Source organism: Eimeria tenella, genomic scaffold (assembly GCF_000499545.2).
Source record: "Eimeria tenella Houghton genomic scaffold, Eth_scaff50, whole genome shotgun sequence".
Lineage (NCBI taxonomy): Eukaryota > Apicomplexa > Conoidasida > Eucoccidiorida > Eimeriidae > Eimeria > Eimeria tenella.
Genome location: NW_013543396.1, coordinates 19737 through 33655, shown reverse-complemented (window position 1 = coordinate 33655; position 13919 = coordinate 19737). Strand labels below are relative to the sequence as shown.

The window sequence follows — 13919 nt, the reverse complement described above, 5'->3', positions numbered from 1 at the left end:
CACATGCAAACTTGAAATGCACAAAGTACCACTAATTAAGGCGCTGCAGTGCAGGACTTCCCCACGAAGAGCACCAGCGTTTGCTCTAAGGTTTCTCGGTCGCGCTAGTTTACTCTTGTATCATGTTAACTGATTTCAAAAAGTGAACTATGCACCACGCCAGCCCAGTTTCAAATAGAGTGAAGTCTGTGAAGTTCAGCTTTCTGAGTGTCAGTTGGTGGCAAAAAATGATCTTGGCGGCTCGAGAGCACGAAAGGGCCAAGCTGAGTGCCCGCCAATAACGCAAAGACAAGAAGCGACAGCGCAGGCTGGCTGCGCCGCCATATATCCCACAGTTCCCGCAAATGCCAAAGACTTGTTTGCAGTTCCCTCGGCCTGAGGGTCTCGCGGAGCCCCCAGGAAGTGCCGCAGTTGTGCAGCACTTGTTGCATGCGCCAGTCCCACTTCAAACTTCGAGACGAAAGCTCTAGGAAATGCTGCTGAGAGCTTCTCCCCTCAAGCAGTTTCCAAGTCTCGCCGCACTTCTCAGAAGCCCTGCTGAAACTTGCTGCCTCGAAAAGGCATTTCCTGCATGCAGCAGGCGGAGCTTTTCCTGCAGTCTCTGTTGAAGTGTCACTACACCCGCCGCTGCTTGGCCTTATTAACTTCCCCTCCCTCGAGGCGTCTTTTCCCTCCGGGGGCATCTGCTGCACTCAGCAGCTTCTCTTCTGCGCGTCCCTGCGCGCGGCCGTCGGCCTTTGCCGCTGCAGCAGCAGCAGCAGTTCTTGCTGCTGCTGCTGCTCTGGGCTGGGCTCGCGGGGCCCCCAGGTGCCTCGCAGCCACTCTCCCAGCAGCAGCAGCCGGCAGCGGGGCACTCTCTTCTGCTGCAGTCCCAGCAGAACGGGCTGCAGCCAGGGGCCCCCCAGCCTCACTTGGGTTTCGCCGGCCTGCAGCAGCAGCAGCAGCAGCTCGAGGGGGGGGAGCTGCTTCTTTTCGGCGGAGAGCAGCTCGACCTCGAGCTCTTGCTGCAGCATCCGGCAAGCCTTTGCCGTTGGTCTTTTGCTGCTGCGCCAAGCCACTGCTGCTGCTGTGTGCTGCTGCTGCTGCCTTTGTCGGCGCCGCCCTGCGCCGCCTTCCCTGCGGCCCTGCAGCAGCAGCACTCTGAGCTGCATGCAGCGGCTTCTGGGCCATTTCCGACTCCTCAGCAGCTCCCTTTTGGCTGCTGCGATCCCCGCGTGCTGCATTGCTACCTGTGCAAGTCACGAGTGGTGGCTTTTCACTCTTTGCTGCAGTTTCCCTCGAGTTCTGCGGCAGCAGCGCATTTTCCTTTTCCTGAGCTTCTGCAGACTCCAAGGCCCCCCGGAGCGGGGCCTCTGCAGCTGCTGAGTCCTGCTGCTTAGCAGCAGCCTCGTGAGTCCCCTCTTTACTCCCACAGTCGTTGCCGGCGACGGACTCTGCATCCGGAAAGCCAGCTTGATGCAGCTTGTTCTCATCCTGCAGTTGCCGCTGCTGCTGTTCGGCTTCTTTCTTGCGGATTAGAGCTATGGCTGCCTTTTGCTCTTCGTCATCTCCGCTGTCGGAATCAACCTGCATTTCAATTCGCAAACAAACCTTGCTGCGATAACTACCTCTTGAAAACTGCTGCATCCAGGCAGCAGCAGTTGAGTTTAGCTGCAGTTCTGTAGCTAGACGTTCCCGCCGCAAAGCGACAAACATGAAAAACTTCGCCAAACTTACTTCATCGTTTGGCCCAGGCGCGCCGTCCCGAATGCGTGTGACTTCCTCCGGAGTGACCGGCGCGTCGGGTTCTTTCGGTCTTCTGAGGATCAGCTCTTTGAACTGCTTGTTGAACAGCATGAAGTGCGACCACCCACTTGACAAGACAATGCCCAAATAATGGACAAACACTTCCTCAGTCAGCAAGCCTCCTGAAGCCGCAAGAAGCCACTCGTTCGAAGCACGGCTCAAAGCCTTGTCCGTGAGCCCAGCAGCTTTCCAGCAACCGACTTGTGCACATAGGCACGGTGAAAGCGGTATGACAGCGAACGTGGGAGAAACATGCATACACATATATGTATATATATCATATATTTACATACATACATATATATATACTGGTAAAAAGACGCACCAGGGACGGTAGCAGCGACCCGCTCAGCTTCTTTCCGCACCCCGTTTGTGAGGAGAACATGCCGGTATGTGTACCGGTCATCATTGTAGCGAGGCGAGTAGTACACATCTCCTAAAAAGCCAAACAAAACAAAAGTGCATCATTACACATTCAAATCCAGCTAATGTAAAAGTGGAGGTGAGGTCACGTTCCTTGGTGAAGTTCCTTTCTTCGCAGTAAATAATAGTAAAGGGGAGGATGGCGGAGGCAGCTTACCAAATGGAGTGTTTTTCCATGGATAGCTTCGAATGTCAACATTGATGAGCTCGCAGTTGATCTCTTTGCTAAGATACTCATCCACAGGAAGGAAAACGGGCTTGTATTCCCTGTGCAGCTTCTCTTCCTTGGCTTCGCACAGTTTTTCCATCCGGCGCATTTCGTCAACATGTTCCTTCGTTATGACATAGCCTAAACTCCCAAGGGGAGCCGGGGCTATGGGCGAGGGAATTGAATCCAAGAAACTGCGAGGACACTCAGACAGGAGCAAGCGCCCTGGCTGGCTGCGCTGTGACGCAGCGTCCATCGCTGCAACAGGTCTGCAAACCGTTGCGTCCCTCAGGCTCAGCCCTGTGCATGCATAGAAGCGGGATTTCTTGGCTTTAGGGCCTCCGAATTATCCGTTGGCAAGGGCAAGTCTTTCGCAGCCCAAGTACTCCTTCGTGCCTTCTGCTGTGTGCAGTACGAAACACCCAGGCTGCTGAGCAACTGCATGTGCAGCCACTTCTTTCCCCCTATTCGCCACCTAGTTGAAATCCTTTGGAGCTTGGCCCCACAATTTGCAAAAATTGATGGTTTCGTAGTGGGTTCTGTCGCTGCCGACTCGTGGGGGGGACGCGATAGTAAAGACTTGCCGTTGCCGCGCTGGAAACTGCCTCCCAAAGCTCAGATAAATTCAAAGGATAAGCACTTGATCATTGATGAAGCACCTGTTTAGTACGGCAGCAACATAACGGTAGGCTATGTTCGGCAAGTGTTTGGAACTTAAGGGAAAGGAGGGCCCCGCAAACTGCGACACCCCCTCCCTATCTACCTATGTTTTGAATATCTCCAGCAAACTCAAAGCACAGAAGGCTTAGGAATCGCAGTTTTCTCCAAGCGTACTTCATAATCACCAACTGAAACCGACCCCCCGCAGAGCCGTTCTGTGCCACCGACCGCCCAGCCCGACCCGTACTACCTTCACCACCCGGAAGCAACACTCACGATACTCCTTTTGGGATTTCATGAAACCTTAATTGAAAAGACACCCCTGCCTATGATTTCTTCTTCCCAGATTCACTATGTTGGTCCGCTAGACCGCAGCACGCAGGGACACGCCATTCGAATTAACCACCGCCACTTCGTCCCACGGTCCTGTCTTTGGGAAACGCCGCGAGTTTCCCAGAAGTTATTTGCCATATATTTATGAAAGTAATCTTTACTTATGAGGATTCCAAAATTCCGCATGACACTCCTGCTAATTTGCACAGTAGTGCTTTGCTAAGCCCATTTAGGGTGCCCTTAAACAACGGGTGTGGCTGCACATGGAGGCGCTTCGCCACTTGAATCCTTAATTTCAAGCCCGCAAGTTGTGGGCCTTCTCTCGACTTTAAGTTATTTGTTTATCTACCACATAAGTCTTATCCCTGACTTTAACGGCTCCCTGCGCCCTTCTTCCGGCCGCGGCCAGCCGGAGTATGTTTGGCTCTCTTGGTTTGAGGTCTTCTCTAGCCCAATCTAACAGTCTTCACCAGTCTGAGCATGTTTTTTTGTGTCACTTTGAGATATTATCTAAACTACCCCATCAGTCTATTCTGCCTGCCCCATTCCTCTATATTTCGTGTAATCAGTCCAATCCGCCAAAAATATACGCACACACTAGCTACAAGCACAAAGACTTTTATCTCTAAACTCTATTCTGTATCCCTACAGTTGAATGATTCGCCTTCGCAAGAATGGCTGGCTCCAGCTTGCGCAAACTTCGTACTTCGACATGGAATCTGGGCCGCTCTCGGATTGCGATTGCGGTCCCTTTTGAAATCCTCATTAGCAGATAATATAATAAACGTGCTGTCTTCTGATTAATATACATGTGTTGTTTTCTAGTTCTGCCTATGCAATTAATTAAAACAAACCTGGTGGAGCCGAAGTTGTGGGTAATGTTGTATCTGTCCACCTTTGATGAAGAATGTGTTTTCGTTTCGAACCACCAGTAGATGCTACTCATCTGCTACACGCTACACCTGACAATGCTGAATGGCGGGTAAAGGCAAACGTGAATTGGTGAAACTACTACGGATCGCCAGCCTTTCATTGACCAACTTTTAAGAATAAGCATGCATTGTAAAAATGTTCGTACATTTGTTTCGCACAAAAGGCAAACGAAAATGCCATCTTTACAGACGTGATTCCCATCATTTAGCTTCACGTGCCAAGAGACAAAAGCCAAGTGCAACTCACGAAGACTACGTTGGCGACGGCAAATTTGTCTTCACGGAGTAAAGAACGTCGCTTGGAAAGGATGCAGCCTCCTCAATTGAATCCCTTCATCACAAACAACGCACGCTTAGGACAAGAATGCACTTGTAACTGGCATATAATAACACCCCAGCAAACCACAGTTCGCTGGCGACTGTCCGAAACTAAATGTGTAAACGCATTATGGCGCAAGAAGCTGTGTAAAGCTTTACTTAGACTTATAGTTGGCAACAGCTTACCGGGGGAAAAGCCATTCAACAAGGCGAATCAAACACCAGTCTACTACAGCCACAAGTGCAAAGAACTTCCCAGAAAAAGGCCCGCATCTATTGAGAGCCCTCAAAACTTTGACAGAACCTTGCGAAGTTGGCAGCGGTGGCGGGTTCGGAGGCAATGGGACATTTGCCAAGGAAATCCCTTTTCGCAAGTGAGCAGACATTGGGAGGTCAAATAAAGCACTGAAGTACACCTGTTCCTGCAGGACAGAAAGCAACAAGTGTGAGTAACAAGCAGGCGTTGCTTGGCGTCCTCTAGTACGCCAGGTCTCCTATATAAAGCTTTCAAATGGGAATGTTTAGTTATGAAATATGCATATCTGGCCTCGTGGCCACTTGTACTTGTTCCGCTTACCACGCGATCAGCAACGTCCTCCCACGAATACATTTCTAGCACCTGAAGAAAACGCTCACTCGTGAAAAGCAGGATAATATTGCGTGACATACTCTCCATGAATTGTCTCAGTCTCCAAAATTAACCAATGGCATCTCGTTTTTGGACTTCCTTAGCGTTTTATAAAGGCATACTCGCGCCGTTTCTGCTTTCCATGGAAAACTGCTACTTCACTTTTGATCACAACCCGTAAAGTGCTCACCCTTTGGTGCAAAGCAAGGGGGTCGACATCTCCTCTTTCCACTTGTCGGATTGCCTCTTCTAGTTGCAGCGTCAGAGCTGCAGGATTTGGCGATGCGAGTCGCACCATGTCAGGCGGCAGCACCTGCGGAGTCGTTTCATGCGAAGTCACAAGTAATTTCTTAGGCGCAGCACTAGAAGGAAACTAAAGAAATGCCAAACACAAGCCTGATAGCTAGCAGCCTTATGTAGGATAGTGGCACACAGCTATAATAGAACATAGCAGGACAAAGTGGTGCACGGCAGCACGCTCAAAGAATCCAATTTTTAGCTTTGCAAGAGCTAAACCTCTGGGCTTCTGTCGCACCTCGGGGATGCCGCCGACGTCTGTTGAGACGACAACTAGTCCACAAGCCGCAGCCTCTACAAAGGAAGCAAAAACAAATACACGAGGGATGTTACTGCACTATATTTCATCTCCCGTGGCCCCATCAACTTCGCAGCAATGCCCAGTACGCTGCAGGCTACTGCTAGCGATGAGTGTCCGTGCCAACATAAATAACTTGCACTGCATGTATGATCCTAACTTCGTCCGCTCACCAACAATTGCAATGCAAAATGACTCAGTAAGCGACGCGTTGAGGAATATCTGCCCGCGTTGCAAAAAGGAGCAAGCCTGACCGTGCGGGATGGCCCCTGCAAAAGAGTACACCACATAACAGACACTCCAACAAGGACAAGCGTCTAATAATTATGAAAAAGACCTCACAGAAAACGTAGAATTGGTTCCTGTTGAATCATGGCACTGCGGTCACTCATCTCACCCAGCATTTCAACGCGGTCATGAATTCTGTGTTTTTCCCTCATTTCCTCCAAGATGATCCGCTTAGGGCCATCCCCTCCTGAGAAACAGAAGAAAGCAAACAAACTCTTACAGATATTGTGCAGATCTATATTCCCAATGCAGCTAAGGCGTGCAGCGGCAAGCTTACTCTCCCTCGGGGCACTTCTTATCCTGCTTACCTATGATGAACGTTACATTGGGGTACTTGGCACACACCGCTGGAATTATATCTACCAGCAAATCTATTCCCTTTCTGTAGCTTAGACGCGAAAGAATAAGAATGTTGATGGCCGGGGGAGGCGGGCGCTTAGATAAATCTGGCACGTATGCTGGAACGTCCTGCAAGAAAGGACAACAAAGCCGCTTCTAAGTCACTCTATGACTGCCTGCAGACCCCTGCATGCATATTGCATGCATAGTGTGCTGCTGATGTTGAGCCATCTGCTTCAATGGCTGCCGGCATGAGGTCCTTCTCAAAGCCACTGACCACTGCGTTGTTGATGACGGCGATCTGGTGAGGATTCAGAGCTCCTCTCAGCACAAGATTTTCCTTGTGTGTGTGTGAGACACAAATGCAGTGGTCGCAGTGTGTTAAAAAGAACTTAAAAATCTTGTTCATGTGGATGCATGCAGCATCTGCAAAACTGAACATGGAGTGGTCCGTGTAAACCACCTGATCACAAAGAGAGCGTCCAACACACCGTTCGCAAGAGTCAACAAAAGCATTGCCTTTTAAAGTGCAAATATACCGAATACAGAGGCAGAAAGCCCTGCCAAGCCTAAAAAGAAAAGAAATAGTAGGAAAAAACAGTTCATCTTTGCTTCTATAAAGCCCCTTTTCTGTGCTGCTGGCTTGTGCGTGGCCTGTTCGATTGCTTGTGCTGCACTGCACAACACTCACGCGATATCCGAGATGTCGGGCGTGGAACATGGACTCGTGAGCTAGAGTGCTCGTGGTCTGGTGGCCGTGAACAATATCCACTTTCTCACGAATTAAAACTGTCCTGAAGCAGCCAGCTCAGCACTGTAACATGATCCCCCCATTACGAAAACAGGCAGCGGCGAAGTGCAGCTACTGCTGCCTCTACAGGTGTCTCAAAGTTTCCGTTTCCTTATATTGTTTCGTTTGCTCCGCGGCAGCTGCAGCAGCACTACGAGGCACTAAATCGCTAAATGCCAAAGAAGCAGTGAAGAACTGTTGAACAACTTTCAAGTTGAATATTTGAAGGCACAAATGCATATTTTTTGGAAAAGATTCACCTTCAGTTTGACTTGGGACGATTTTCAAAATTAGAAAAGTGTCTATTTTCAACGAAAAATAGACTTTTCCTAACAGGACGAACCTGATCAGGGGAAGAGTGGTGAAGAAGGTGACCAAGGTGCTCCTGTCATGAAAGCAAGTGATCGGCAGATAGTATACTTTTATTCCCTCAGTCAAATACCGAATTCCGTGGCGCCCATCTATTGCATGCGTCACTACAACGACTTTGAATCCTGAAGAAGCAGCAGAACGAAGGAATTCAAAATGGCCAGCAAGAGGCGCACGGCTGAACAGCTTCAGCAGCACGAAACTCATCAAATCCTTCACTTTGATTACATGAAATAAAGAAAATAAAAAGGAATAAAGCTAAAGATGCAACGGAGTAGCTGAGGAAAGTCCCGCTTGGCCACAAGAGTGGAAAAGATTCAAGATCGCACCTTTTCTGGCGAGTCGGACGGAGAGTTCGTAAATGTGCATTTCAACGCCTCCGAGCGAAGGAAAGAAGAAATCGGAAACCATGCAGATGCAGAGGCGTTTTGGCCGAATTGAATCGGCTAGAAAGCAGTTTGGAGCGCCGCAGCCTTTGTGGAAACTGCGGGAAGGAGAAGAATCGTTTGCTGCTGCATCTTCCGACTCGTGAGATGGGGAGTTCTGGCTGCAGCTCGTTGCTGCTGTTGTGGACTGAGTCCCGTCGAGGGCTTTCGCCTGCTGCCGCGGGCAGTGCGGAGGCTCTCTCGAAGCTGTTCTGTGCAGATCAGCAGCTTCGTGCATTGAGCTCGCAGCAGTTGCAGCTTCGCTGCAGAAGCGGGAGTGGCTCCTGCTGCTGCTGCTGCTGCTGCAGCTCCCGCCAACTGCTGCGTGGCTGCTCTCGTTGGGCTCTTCAGCGCGGACCACTCGCGCTGCTCTTCTGCAGCCTCCCCCGTGGCCGCTGCAGCAGCAGGAACACGAACAGTGGCAGCAGCAGCAGCCGCTGTATTCGCGATCATCCGTGGGACCTGCTGCGTAGCAGACATCCATGGCTGGGCTCTTGCTGCTGCCTTCCTCCCCGGCCCCCCGGAGAGCCATTTTTGCCGCCACTCAGACTCTGGAGTATGCGAAAAAGTTAGTGCAGCTGATGTTCTCCAGGAAAAGCCATAAGTTGCCACTCCGAGAAGCTCTCAGTCACCTCGGGTGGGGGCTGAGGCAGCGCAGCTGGCCTCTGATCGGCCCAAATGACCGCGAAATGCACTAGAAGACCTTAGTCCCAGCGAAACTGGGAAGTGACACGAGAATATGTAGAGTCAAAAAGGCTGTGTAGTCATGCATTCCTGAGTGATGTAGCCGCGGCGGGCTGGACCCCCCTGGCGGGCAGTAGTGCGAGCGTTTCCTTCGCTTTTTCCCTCGACATGTCACCTAAAACAGAATCTAAAATACAATAATAATCAAATTGCAATTTTTTTCACACTATAGGTAAGTAATATTGAAGTTCTGCACGGAGGCTTGCTGTGCATGCGGTGGCCGGGGGTCACGCGAGGGTCAAGCAGCGCCTGCGTTGTTTTCCAAGTAGGACTCGTCAACTGAAGCTCTCCGGTGAATTATTGGATTATTTTAAGAACAACACAATTCACATTGAAAGCCAGGGAGAGTCTTTGAAAGGAGATCTCAGTTTTGGCTGCGAGGTGTCCGGCAAGCTCCCAGTTTCAAGAGCGACTTGACGGCAATTAGCTGCAGAAAAAAGGAATGTGAAAGCCTATTTATAAAAACAGAAACACATTTGCATGCAGTGCATGCAGATCAAGACAATATCTGAGACAATTCCCGTTTCTTGGTGAAAAATGGCCAAGTCTGAATGCTCGAGCAGACACATTTGCCATACATGTTGTTTTGCAACAGTAAAACGCACCGAAGCAAATCCCTGCAGACTCAGTGAAGATTCTTAAACAGTTCTCTGCATGCAAATTTGAATATTCATCTTTAGTAATTAAAGTAATACTCACCAAAGATTCTCCAGTAGTTTATCCTCATGTAGAACAGCACGACGCAGTGTGAGTTCACAGCGAGACACCGGAGCTTTCTGCATGCACATTTGAATATTTTTCGTCTTTAATAATTCAAGTATTACTCAGCAAAAATTCTCCAGTATTTTAGCATCATATGAGAAGGCATATGAAAAGGAAGAGCATCTTGCATGCAAATTTGAATATTTGTCTTCAGTAATTCAAGTAATACTCGGCGAAGATTCTTCAGTAATTTAGCATCATCTGTATGCAAATTTGAATACTTTTCTTTAAGAATTCAAGTTTAGCATCATCTGCATGCAAATATGAAGACTTTTCTTTAACAATTAAAGTAAAACCCCTAACTGCTTAAATGGAGCAAAATATTCCGGCAAAAACCTTAAAGGCTTTATTCAGCCATTTCGCTGCATTTGGGCTAAAGGGGGAGTTTGCATGCACTTTGCACAAACTATTTACCAAAATAAAACAAATAATATAAAATAAAATCAAATAGTTCCAAAAATATCAAAAGAATGTTCGCTAGAGATCACTGCAGAAAGTATTTATCAAAATAAAGCGAAAAAAACAAAATAATAAAGCAAATAGAATAAAAACAAAAAAATAAAATTCGAAGCAGGAGAGAGGGCTCGTTAATTACGAAGAACTTTTATTATTTTGTGATTTTGCAAAAAAGACAAAAGTCCATTTTTTCTTTTATTCATTTTTATTTCATTTCAGCGAAAGCAGCAAAAGATCCTGGCAATGGGGCTGCTGCCAAATTGCTGCTTTCATTTGCTGCTAATGCTGCTCCACCCAATTATTCTGCCGCTGCTGCTGCTGCTGCTGCTGCCGCTGCCGCTGCTGCTGCCAAACTGCCAAATTGCTGCTTCCACTTGCTGCTAGTGCTGCCTATTCTCCTGCAGCACTGCAGCCTGCAGCAAGTGGCTGGCTGCAGCGCTGCAGCTCCTCAAGTCCTCCGCAAGACAGAAATATAAAAATTTTGAAACTAATTTTACTTTTTAATAACCAGAGAAGAGTTGCTGCTAGCTGAGCAAAGTTAACTTGAAGTTCGGAACTGCAGAGAAAGAAAAAGAGGAAATTTTGAATTCCGTTGCTGCGGAGGAACTTTTTCCATCTGCTGCCAATGTTGCTGCTGCTGCAGCAGCAGCAGCAGCGCTGCAGCAGCAACAGAAGCAGCTGCTGCAGCCGCAGCAGAAATGCTGCTGCAGCAGCAACAGAAGCAGCTGCTGCAGCCGCAGCAGCAATGCTGCAGCAGGAGCAGCAGCAGCTGCTGCTGCTGCTGCCACTGCCACACGCTCGACCAGGCGATTCTTGCTCAGTGGATGCCGCCTGAGCAAATCCTTTGAGCTTTTGAAGGTCCTTGAGAGATATGTAATAAAGTGGAATGAGAGATAAATAATAAAAAGGGAATAACATTTGAAGATAATTCAGAAGTTGAAAGATATATAATAAAAGTGGAATAACATTTGAAGATAATTCAGATAATGAGAGAGAAATAATAAAAGTTGAATTAAGATTTCAGAAGCTGAGAGATGCAAGGCGCTGCAGCATTTGTAGTCTCGTGAAGAATCTTTTTAATATTTTGGAACTTGGAATGAAAAACAAAAAGCTGCGCAGCTCAAGAAGCCATTCTGGCGTTTGCTGCTGCTGCCTTTGCACGCGCTGCATGCACCATGCGTTCTTTCTGGATCATGTGGCAGCAGAGGTCCACCTTGTCCAGCAGCCTGGAAAGCAGCCACAAAATGCAAAACAAAAGGATAAATGGAATATTAAAGTGCAGAGAGGCCCGCAAGAAGTGCAATGGAGCGGAAACGCGCAGGTGTACAGACAGCTCGCGCCGCGGCTTCAGGGGTATAGGCAGCTCGCCGCGAGGCGCCAGGTGTATCGACAGCTCGCGCGCGCCGCCGCTCACTTCGACAACGAAGAAGACCATTCTTCTAAAACTACTAAATCCGTTTTGGGCTTTCCAAATGCCACAGTTCTTGCCGGCCGATCTATCTTTGCATCCAGAACTCCCGCGCTGGCCAGCTCCGAGAGCTCTGACTCTGCCTCCTGTGCACTCGCAGCAGCAGCAGCAGCAGCAGCAGCAGCACGCGCGGCTGTCAGTACGCTGCGCGCTGCTGCCCCCTCCTCAGCGAAAAGCGCCCAGGTGCAGCACGGGGCGCTGCAGCGCAGCAGCAGCAGCGCCGCGGCGCCGATGTGTACAGACACCGCGCTGCTCCAGCAAAAGCGCCCAACTGCAGCAAAAGGCGCTGCAGCGCAGCAGCAGCAAACTGACCTCTTCGGGAATCCCCAGCAGCGAAGCCACGCGCTGCAAATGAATGACACTGTAGTTTGCGCACAAGACTCGGAGGTTCTGCAAGCAGCAGCAGCAAATCCCACAAGGCAAGCAGCAGCAAACCCCACATGGCAAGCAGCAGCAAATCCCACAAGTTCCTGTTTGCTGCCACAGGGGCCCCATTAGCTGCTGAAGCAGCTGCCAGAGTTGCTAGAAACCAATCAACTTCAAATCTGTGGGGCCAGGGAAGCACCACACGGTGCTGCTGCTGCTGCTGCTGCTGCTGCTGCTGCTCACATGCTGGATTACGCGTTTCCGCAGCAGCGTCCACCTCTTCTCTCCTCTGCAGCACAAAGGAAGAAGCAGCAAAAGAAAATCTTTTTGGAAAAATGAAGGAGTGCATGCAAGAAACGCGAAAAGAAGAAAAGCAATGGAGGCAGCAGCAGGCGCCTGCAGCGCGCACGGCGCTGGGGTGTACGTACACCCCAAGAGCCGCACCCGGGGAACTTGTCTTCGCCAAAAGCTGCATGCATATGCAAATTTTCATCATAAGGCAAAGGCCAAGAGAGAAGTTCTTCTCCCGACAAGTCCCTCAGCAGCTGCCTGCAGCAAGCAGCAAATCCACAGACACACCTGCTGCTGCAACAGCAAAAATAACAAAGCAGCAGCAGCAGCAGCAACAGCCACTCTGCGGGATTTCACAAGATAAAAATCTGCAAAGAATGACGGAGAAACTGCTGCATGGCTGAAAGTGACAAATGCATTTAATGCAAAATTAAAATAAAATCAAAAGATCCGAATCAGCGAATTAAACTCACTCGAAAGTGGGCAGCTGCTGCAGCTTCTTGATTTCTGCAGCACCCAAGCAGCAAACTTTCAAGTCAATCAACTGCAGCAGCAATCCAAACAGCAGCAGCAGCAGCAGCTGCAGCAGCAGCCAGTGTCGCATGCATTTGTTCAAACCTTCTTTTAGGGTTTTTGAAATGAGCTCTTGGGCTTCGGAGTCGAAGGGCGCGAGGACCATGAAGATGCTGAAGAACTCGAGGCACTGCAAAGGAAGCAGAAAGCAGCTGAGTCTTGAGAAAAAAGGGTTTTTGCGATTAAAAAACTAATAAAATAAGACTCTAGAAGTGAAAAGAAAACGAACGGCACTTTTAAATTGAAAAACGGAAGGAAAACAGTTCTGAAGGATCTGTTCCGCAGGGGAGGCGGTGCGGATTTCGGGTGTATGTACACCTCGTTCATGCGCGCGGGGTCGTCGCGGATGATCTGCGTGTTGTAAATGTGGCCAAAACATTTTGCAACATCAAGAAGTGCGTCTTCGTGCAAATAATAAACGGTCATGAGTTCATAATATTTGACTTTTAAAACTTGCAAATCTGCTGCTTCCAGCAACTTCGGACTCAGCTTCTTGCTGACGATCTGGCACCGGATGAAGTCCGACTTCCGCAGCAGCAGCATCATCTGCTTCAGAATATACTTCGTCTTTTCTTCGCGGTCCATTGCCCCGAAAGTCTCCACCTGCAGCACCAGCTCTAGCAGCAGCTGCAGCTGCTGCAACACCAGCAGCAGCTGCCGCAACACCAGCACCAGCAGCAGCTGCAGCACCAGCAGCAGCTGCAACACCCGCTGCTGCAACACCAACAGCAGCAGCAGCAGCAGCAGCAGCAGGCGTGAGGATTTGCTTGCACCTGCACGTCCTGCAGCATGAGCGCCGCGCCTTCGACGTCTCCGGCCTCTTCCTTCATCAGCGCTGCCAACAAAATGAGCCGCGCGCGTTCGACTTCGACGAAAATCTGCAGCAAAGTCCACTCCCCTGACCACTGGTCACCCCTGCAACTCCACTGCCCTTAACCCAGACACCTTCCTTGCATGCACACGCCTTCCTTGCGTGCATGCGCCTTCCTTGCATGCACACACCTTGCATGCATGCGCACGCCTCGCATGCACACCCCTTGCCTGCGTACACCTCCCATACCCACCCCTTGCATGCATACCCCTTGCATGCACCCACCCACCCACCCACCCACGCCTGCCTGCCTGCACGCGCGCATGCAGGCCTGCACGCGTGCATGCACGCGTGC

At 49.7% G+C, this 13919-nt stretch overlaps 3 protein-coding genes across 3 annotated transcripts in view; all 3 read right to left on the bottom strand.

Annotated features, from left to right (window-relative positions):
* Positions 1–615: 615 nt before the first annotated feature.
* On the bottom strand, positions 616–2672 carry ETH_00004060 (cyclin-dependent kinase, putative; the record flags this gene model as incomplete). The annotated part of the gene is made up of 4 exons (XM_013377390.1): positions 616–1566; positions 1717–1907; positions 2111–2221; positions 2366–2672. The coding sequence occupies 4 exons, from the start codon at positions 2670–2672 to the stop codon at positions 616–618; spliced, it is 1560 nt and encodes a 519-aa protein (XP_013232844.1).
* A 1921-nt stretch (positions 2673–4593) lies between these two features.
* On the bottom strand, positions 4594–8625 carry ETH_00004055 (phosphatidylinositolglycan class A protein, putative; the record flags this gene model as incomplete). The annotated part of the gene is made up of 12 exons (XM_013377389.1): positions 4594–4672; positions 4846–5081; positions 5237–5278; positions 5478–5600; positions 5823–5878; positions 6056–6151; positions 6280–6357; positions 6479–6638; positions 6787–6972; positions 7201–7303; positions 7643–7793; positions 7998–8625. 12 exons carry the CDS (start codon positions 8623–8625, stop codon positions 4594–4596), a joined length of 1938 nt encoding a protein of 645 aa, XP_013232843.1.
* Positions 8626–11175: 2550 nt separating this feature from the next.
* The window catches only part of ETH_00004050 (26S proteasome non-ATPase regulatory subunit, putative), a gene marked incomplete at both ends in the record, with an annotated part of 3129 nt that continues 385 nt past the window's right edge, over positions 11176–13919 (bottom strand). The window contains 10 exons of the mRNA XM_013377388.1: positions 11176–11281; positions 11470–11609; positions 11836–11913; positions 12133–12178; positions 12334–12438; positions 12654–12687; positions 12799–12883; positions 13072–13356; positions 13527–13668; positions 13788–13875. Of these exons, the coding sequence (XP_013232842.1) occupies positions 11176–11281; positions 11470–11609; positions 11836–11913; positions 12133–12178; positions 12334–12438; positions 12654–12687; positions 12799–12883; positions 13072–13356; positions 13527–13668; positions 13788–13875 (1109 nt within the window). The remainder of the gene's footprint in view (positions 11282–11469; positions 11610–11835; positions 11914–12132; positions 12179–12333; positions 12439–12653; positions 12688–12798; positions 12884–13071; positions 13357–13526; positions 13669–13787; positions 13876–13919) is intronic.